The 7,998-nt window shown below is 47.3% G+C and overlaps 1 protein-coding gene across 3 annotated transcripts in view; it reads left to right on the top strand.

The window, feature by feature from the left end:
- Positions 1-94: 94 nt before the first annotated feature.
- The window catches only part of RAB11FIP1 (RAB11 family interacting protein 1), a 31,038-nt gene continuing 23,134 nt past the window's right edge, over positions 95-7,998 (top strand). For all 3 annotated transcript variants that reach the window (XM_077849151.1, XM_077849147.1, XM_077849148.1), the window contains exon 1: positions 95-529. In XM_077849151.1, the coding sequence (XP_077705277.1) occupies positions 153-529 (377 nt within the window). In that variant the 5' untranslated portion in view covers positions 95-152. The remainder of the gene's footprint in view (positions 530-7,998) is intronic.

The raw sequence follows: 7,998 nt of genomic DNA, 5'->3' as shown, positions 1-7,998 counted from the left end.
GGGCCCGGAGGGCGGGGCGGGGCGGGGCGGGGCGGGGCGGGGCGGGGGCGGGGCCGGAAGCCTTAAAGGGGCCGCGGCGGCGGGGCGGGCCGCAGAGCCGGCCGGGCGCCGCCACCTTCCCGGCCTCTCCGATCCCCAGCGGCGCCGTCACCATGTCTCTGGCGGCCTCGGCGGGCCGGGGCCCGGGGGCCGTGTGGTCCCCGACGCACGTGCAGGTGACGGTGCTGCAGGCGCGGGGCCTGCGGGCCAAGGGCCCCGGGGGCACGAGCGACGCGTACGCGGTGATCCAGGTGGGCAAGGAGAAGTACGCCACCTCGGTGTCGGAGCGCAGCCTGGGCGCGCCGGTGTGGCGAGAGGAGGCCACCTTCGAGCTGCCGCCGCTGCTGTCCGCCGGGGCCGCGCCCGCCGCCGCCGCCACCTTGCAGCTCACCGTGCTGCACCGCGCGCTGCTCGGCCTCGACAAGTTCCTGGGCCGGGCCGAGGTGGATCTGCGGGAGCTGCACCGGGACCAGGGCCGCAGGAAGACCCAGTGAGCGCGCGCCGGGGGCGGGGGGCGGGGGGCCGTGCGGCTGGGCGCCGAGAGCCTTCTAGAGCGGGCGTGGCGGTCACTGTGCCGCCGTGTCCCGGGGGCACGGGCCGAGAGAGGCCTTGGGACAGGGCTCTCCCGGGCGACGGCGGCCTTCTCACTTAGCTTCAGCTTCTCCAGGCCGCCCCGCGCCGTCCCCCCGGGTGCGCGCTCCCTTGAGGCCCGCGTGAGGGGCGGGGGTGGGGAGCACCAGCACCTGGGGTGTCTGCATCTGCGCGACGTCGCTCAGCGCCCGGAACTTAGTAAGCACTTAATGAATTTCTGATGAATGGAAGATACTTGTGGGCTGACGAATTCTTCTTACTAGTGTGGGTGGTGTGGTTGTCGGATACGGATCTCCTGGGCATTTCCTGGGTATTTCACTGTCCTGGACCTGGAGCTGCGAACGTGTGGGCCCGGGCTCAGGGAAGAAGATCCGGTGGAGGGTGAACCCGCAGACACTCTGGCCCTAGAGGCTCACTCACGGACGTTGCGGGGTGGAGGCTGAGGACCAGGGAGTGCCGGCCGCCCAGAGATGGCTAGTGAAGAGAATTTGCTTCTTTCTCTTCCCCTTTTCTCCTCCCACCCCCATCCCCGCCCCCCAAAGGATGCTAGAACGGTTTGGTCCTAACTTCCAGTCTGAAAACTATTAGGCATGTTTGCCTTGAGCCCCAAGTCAGTAAGGACTTCCCAGTGCTGGTTGGAGTCGGGGTCAGTCCTCGGCTGAGCAAAAGTGGGAGGCATCTGAGCCATGCCATGTAGGCATTGTTTCTTTTTGGGAGTTTGTCAGGTTCTCTCTGGTCGTGCTCTGAATGGATGGCTGCTCACATGTAGCTTCTCAGTCTAGAGTTGTGTGCTAGGGTATCTCACTCCCACAGGGAAAGCTGGGCCTCACCCAGTTCACTTCAAGGTGTTACTCATTTATTTGTTCTCTTGTGCAGGTGTTTGCCATGGAACGTTTGATTATGTAACATTTGATTATGCTCGAGTACTGTACCAAAAGCTGGCCTCCTTAGCTTAATTGGTTACTTTGCTGGACCTTAAACATGCAAGTCAGTCATATTACCACATCTCCTACTGTTTGCGAAGCACATGGATTCACATTGGGTGCTTTAGATATAAATGGGGTTTTAACCTTCCTTTGTGAAGCGGATGGGAAAAGCCAGAGGGTTGGAAGTTACCAGACTCCCTTGTCTGCATCGTGGGTCCAATTTCAGCTTGCATGCTTGCAAATGCAATACCTGATTCACTTATCTGGCCAAAGATGAATAGGCATTTCTGAATTCAAATCAGATAAAATAGAGCGCCTTGAGGTGAGGATGGATAGGGTATCTCTTGGCATTAACTTACAAGCCATAAGGTGAGCAGAGTCTTTGCTAAGGAGGCGCTGAAACAATGCTAATTTTCCATTTGATTAAATAACATTTGGGGCCTTGGCTTGGCTTCCTTTCCAAGTTCAACTGGGTGCCATTTGGCCATCCTTTGTCTTGTTCCATCCCAAGATGCACGGATATTATCATCTGTTTCTGCTGTTTCTCATGTGAACATTTTATTCCCTTGAAAGATAGATCTCCTGTACCAGCCAGAGATGAGGATTCCAGATTCCTGGTTCTGGTGCCCACTCTGGTCCTGACTCATTGTTAGGCTTCGGGCTGCTCGGTCTCTAAACACCCAAATTTCCCTATTTATGCATGGAGCTTGTTGCCAGGCTTAATTGATATTTATAAGATGTTTCTGGTTCCTGGATTACTGGGGCCTGTGTACAGCTCAAAAGGTTCTTTTACTGCTTTGTGAGAAATGACAGCCTCCTTAAGATCTCTATTTCAGGAAGGGTTCCAGCATCTTCATTTGTCTTCCTCTCCAATGTAATCCTAAACCTACATTGTTACTCCCGTCTCTATTGTATGAGCTGATTACTACTTAGTCACAGTATCAACCTGTAGGAAAGTGATGCTTAGTTGGTATGTGTGTTTCCATAACTGCAAAGGAAGTCTCCTTTGGCCCCCTTAGCAGCCCGTGGAATTGCAAGCTTTCCATCTGCTGCTTCCTGGGACTTTCCAAGGTGCCAGGGAACCTAGTTAAACCAAGCCTCTCTGCTGCCCTGGTACATCACTTGGGTGCTCAAGATAGCTGAGATTTGGAGAGTGAGATATATACTGAGAGGCAGAAGTTTACCAGAAAGAAACTAGTTAGGCTAGGAAAGTCATTTGAACTAGTTATTAATGGTTTGACTCCATGTTAGATATTAAACACCAGCAACAAACAAAAGCTTGAATTTTGGTCTCTAGGTTTATTTGTGTGTACGCATGCATGTGTGTTAATCTTGAGCAAAGAAGAGTCTAGAAACTCAAGACGTTAACAGCTAACTGTGCTAGAATTTCCCTTTGTTCTCTTGATAAGCCCTCATCTATCATACATTTGAAGGCAAGAGAACTATGCTTTTCGTGACTCAAATTTTGCAGACCTCAAATTTAGTGTGATGACACATCTTTAAAACACCAAACGGGATCCCTGGGTGGCTCAGTGGTTTAGCACCTGCCTTCAGCCTAGGGCATGATTCTGGAGTCCCGGAATCAAGTTCCGCGTTGGGCTCCCTGCATGGAGCCTGCTTCTCTCTCTGCCTGTGTCTCTGTCTCTGTCTCTCTGTTTCTCATGAATAAATAAATTAAAAATCTTAAAAAAACAAAACAAAACACCAAATAGAGGCTGACATATAGGTAGGATACTTTTAATAGAGAAGAGTACGGGGATCCCTGAATGGCTCAGTGGTTTAGTGCCTGCCTTCGGCCCAGGGCATGATCCTGGAGTCCCGGAATCGAGTCCCACGTCGGACTCCCTGCATGGAGTCTGCTTCTCCCTCTGCCTGTGCCTCTGCCTCTCTCTCTCTCTCTCTCTCTCTGTGTCTCTCATGAATAAATAAATAAAATCTTTTTAAAAAATAGAGAAGAGTACATGACCCTTATCATTAAGAGGAAATGGAAATGCATTAATTTTGCACATATTCTTGCTTCTTAAAGATCTGAGGTCATAGTTGGGTCTTGGTTAAATGAGAACCAGTTAAAGTCTTATAATCATAAGGTGACCAACCATGTAGGATTCTCTGCTCAGCTCTCTAGTCTCATGTAGTTTGGGATCCTAGACATAAGGGGAAAAAAACTTTCTGGGATATGAAGAGCAACAAAATATAGGGAAATAATCTGTTCAGGACTGATTAAAATAAACATCCATTCAGTCTGATGACCCTAAGGCCACTGTGTAACTAACATCATGAAACTTAATGCTGTAATAGTCTTCCAGCCATGATGAGAGAGTGAGTGATGGAGAGTCATTTTCTTACATCTCTTAAAGATGCAAGAGGGAATTTGGTTGCATATAAAAGGATCTGGTTATTAATAAAGTTAGAGATTTTGAAGAATTGTGTTAGTAAGATGCTGTAGTTAAATTGTAAAAGGAAATCTGGGTTATTAAAAAGAAATAAAAAAAAAAGAAATAAGGACTCAATAGTTGTTTTTCTGGAAGAGTCGGATGCAGAGAAACGATTTAGATGAGCCGAGAGATAAATAAGCAGTCAGTTTTGGTGCTTCTACTGTCAAGTTTCTGAAGTGCATTTAGGTTTTTTTGTTGTTGTTGTTTTTGTTTTTTGTTTTTTTTGTAACAAATTGGAAAATTGGCACAATGTTACCGCTTAGGTTTTCCCTTTCTTGGGATTCTCCTTAAAATTAAATTGGGCCTCACTGGGGAGAAATCCTCCTGCCTCTCCCGGGGCCCCTCCCACTCCTGTGTAGGAAAATGATAGCTTAGGCTGGGAGCCTGAGTTCTCGGTCAGCTCTGGGAGAAGTAACCCTAACCTGTGTATAGCCACGGGATGCAGTGACTTCGAAGAAGGAGGGTGCTTTAGAGTCACTGTTCTGGTGATGTGAAAGATGTTCCCTCATGGTCTTATTTGATTATGATTTCATCTGTAGGACATTCAGTTAGCTTGGGGAAAGTTTCAACTGCCTTTTCTTTTGTCTTTAAAAGTATATATATAGTACGTTTTAAAAATTGAAGTATAGTTGACACGCAATATCGCATTGGTTTCAGGTGTACAACATAGTGATATGACGGTGCTGTACGTCATGTTGTGCTCACCATCAGTGTAACTGCCATCTGTCACCGTACAATGCTATTACAGTACCACTGACTGTTCCCTATGCTGTGCCTTTCATCCCCGCGTCTTACTCATTCCATAACTAGAAGCCTGAGCCTCCCACTCCCTTTTGCCCATTTTGCCCATCCCTCCACTTCCTTCTCCCTGACAACCGTCCTCTTGGTTCTCTGTCTTGATGAATCCATTTCTGCTATTTGTTTTGGTCTTTAGGTTCCACATATAAGTGAAATTGTATGGTATTTGTCTTGCTCTGTCTTACTAGACTTAGCCTCTACTAGGCCCATCCCATGCTGTTGCAAATGGTAAGCTCTCCTTCTTATATTTTTAGTAAATATTTTTTAATACCTACTATGTGCCCAGCACTAAGGTGTAAACAATAGTGACCAAAACAGACTTGATCCTTGCTTTCAGGAAGCTCAGAGCCCTGTAGGGAAGATAGACCTTAAATGGATGAACCCATAAATAAATAATCATATATTGTGATAAGTAGAGGAAGAGAACAGGTGTCATAGAGGATAGATCTGGAAGGATATGACTTGAAGAAGGAGATGGCACATAACTTCTTGGAGGCAGGAACCTGAAGCACGAACAGATTTTTCTGGTGAAAAGTAGAGGAAGGGAACTTGAGGTAGAGGGAGAAGCCTGTGCAAAGACCCTGAGGTGGGAATACCTGGGAAGCTGCAGAGACTGTGTAGATTGTGGCTGAAGAGGAAGGCAGGGCTTCATTTAAGAGCAATGGGAAGTCACTGAGTATTAAAAGCAGAGGGGTGTTGTGATCTGGAATAGTCAAAAATCACTGTGGCTGTTGGGTAGAGAATGGATTTGAAGCAGCCCTAGCCTGGAATCCGACAAAATGAGAGGCCATTGCACTAATCTAGGCTACTGATGGTGGCGGCTTGCACTAGGGTGATGGCCATGGTGGTAGACAGAGGTGGTAGGTTTCAGAATTATTTTGGAGGTTCAGTTGGCCTGGTTTGTTGATGGATTGGTGGGTGGGGGTGAGAGAGAGGAAGTGATGAAAATGAACTAATAAAATAAGGAGAGCTTGCTGTTGAAAATGAACCAGGAAGTGGTGGCACTTTTCTTTCCCCTAGCAGCCACTGTGATACGAGAGTGAGGTCACCATTACAAAGACAGCTTTGGGCAGTGACACCTGTGAGTCAAATCTTCTATTGGAATGAATTAGTAGGAAACGTTACTGAAATCAGGGTGTGTGTGTGTGTGTGTGTGTGTGTGTGTGTGTCCCCAAGTATTTACAGTTTTAATACAGGCCAAGTCTTTGTTTTGTAATCGTTTATGTAGCTGATGAAATCTAAATGGTGGCTCTAACACAGCTGATGGAGTCACTGCTTCAAGGAGTACAGGACTTAAAAAAGGAAGAAAAATCATATATAACATTAGGAAAAATAAACCCATAAGTGAAATATAAAACTCTGGAGGCAAGTAAGTCAACCCTTTACGTGTTTTTCACATTAGGGAAGGTAAGTGTACAAAGGAGTCTTGTGCCTTTTTCATTTTGCTTAAACTTCCTTTTGGTTACAAAGACCTCTATTGTGTTTCTGTAACTACCTAACTACCGTCAGAGGGAAGTTTTTGTAAATCGTATCTGATGTGTCATTTTAATTGTAGTGATTAACTAAAAAATGTTATAATTATGTTAAAAGCAATACACGTGCTATTAAAATGTCCGCTCCAGAATCGATTTGCTAAACTTATTCTTTTCCCCCTTAACAGTAATCTTAGATATCCATTAAAATACTATTATTTTAGTTGCCATACATCCTAGAAAACCATGCTCTGTGCTCTACACTCACTCACTGTGGCTTAGTTCCAGAAGGATTAAGAAGCCCTAGCCTAACGGAGAAAGTGATAAGAGGCCTTATCTTCATCCCTGAGCCATCCCTTGGGTGGTCTTTGATTCTGAGTCTTGTGCAGATCTCTAAGCCTCGGGGGGCCTTTGAATTCCAACAAAATCAACACCCCAGCCAACCCTGTATTGGTCTTTTGAAGAAAATCAGTTCACCGCCAAGATCATTTGTTTGAGAACCACTCCTCTTAAGGTGTCCTGAGTCAGATCTGGTGCCCCAGCTGGCTCAGGGGACCAGGCCTAGCTTCGCCTGCCTCTCCCTTGGCCAGGGACCACTTTGGTCTTGTTTTTTGCTATGTGACCTGATGCAGCACCTCATAACATGTGTGAATGAACGAATGGCTGAGGTCCCCGTGGGCACAGGACAGGCAGTTGTTTGCCAGTGTGGATGCGGAAAAGCATTTAATCTTACATTCAGCCTGGTAGATTAAAGACGAGGTGGTCTGGGGTATGAAGTCAGAGCTCTGCTTCTTTCAGATTTCTCAGTTTGGGCCGTGGCATGTTTTCCAGTGCCTTAACACCGAAGAAGCAGGTTACCTTCTGCTAGGGATGCCTTTGGCAAAAGAGCTGCTCTCAGCTCCTAATGAGATGAGAAATTCCTTTCCTGCAGGGAGAAGTCTGTAGATAATCTGTTAGAAAAAAAGCAAGGATTTTAGTCTCCAGGGTGTCCCCGAGGGACACATTGAGGAATGTGCCTGTGGAGAGAAAAAAGGCAGTGGTAATTAAGTGTCCTTTCCTGAATGCTGGCCTTTGAATGCAGGAGAGGGGAGGCATTTATAAGAAATCCCAGAAAAATGTTTCTAGGGGCGCGGCTGCTGCACACTTCACTTTTAAAATACTCTTTTATGAGAAAGGACATGGCTAAACTAGGTGGAACAATTAAGGCTTCCAAAAAGCCTGGTCTGAAAAGGCCCCTTGTAATCTTGAAGAATGGGTGTCCTGTGCGGAGGGCCCCAGGGCGACTGGGTCCTGGGATGTGACTTTGGGGGTGTTGCTTCCTCCAGCACAGGTCTGGTGGGGTTTTCCTTGTACCTAATGGCACTTCTCATTTTTGCTAATCATCAGTTGTTAAATCAGGATTTTAAAATGTGGGGTTTTTTTCCCCTCTCCTTCTTGGGACTTATCTTGATTGCGAGATAAAAATCATAGATACTTTACTTCCTTGCCGGGAACTCTCCTTGAAAGAGTGCAAATCTGTCTGGGGGTGGTGGGGAGAGGGCTGTTAGGTCCCTTTCTGCGGGGACTGTGTGTTTTCTTTTGTCCTGGTCAAGAGATGGGGAACCAGGCCGCTGCATTTTTGTCCCATTCTTAAAGTCTCTTGGCGTGAGTGATAGAAAACTCTGTGATGGCGATGAGGTTGTTCTTTGACAGGCCAACTGGGCAAGAGGTGAGAGACCCAATCTGATGGTAGAATAT

Source organism: Canis aureus, chromosome 15 (genome assembly GCF_053574225.1).
Source record: "Canis aureus isolate CA01 chromosome 15, VMU_Caureus_v.1.0, whole genome shotgun sequence".
NCBI lineage: Eukaryota > Metazoa > Chordata > Mammalia > Carnivora > Canidae > Canis > Canis aureus.
Note: the sequence above shows the minus strand (reverse complement) of the source record. Positions and strands in the feature narration are given on the sequence as shown.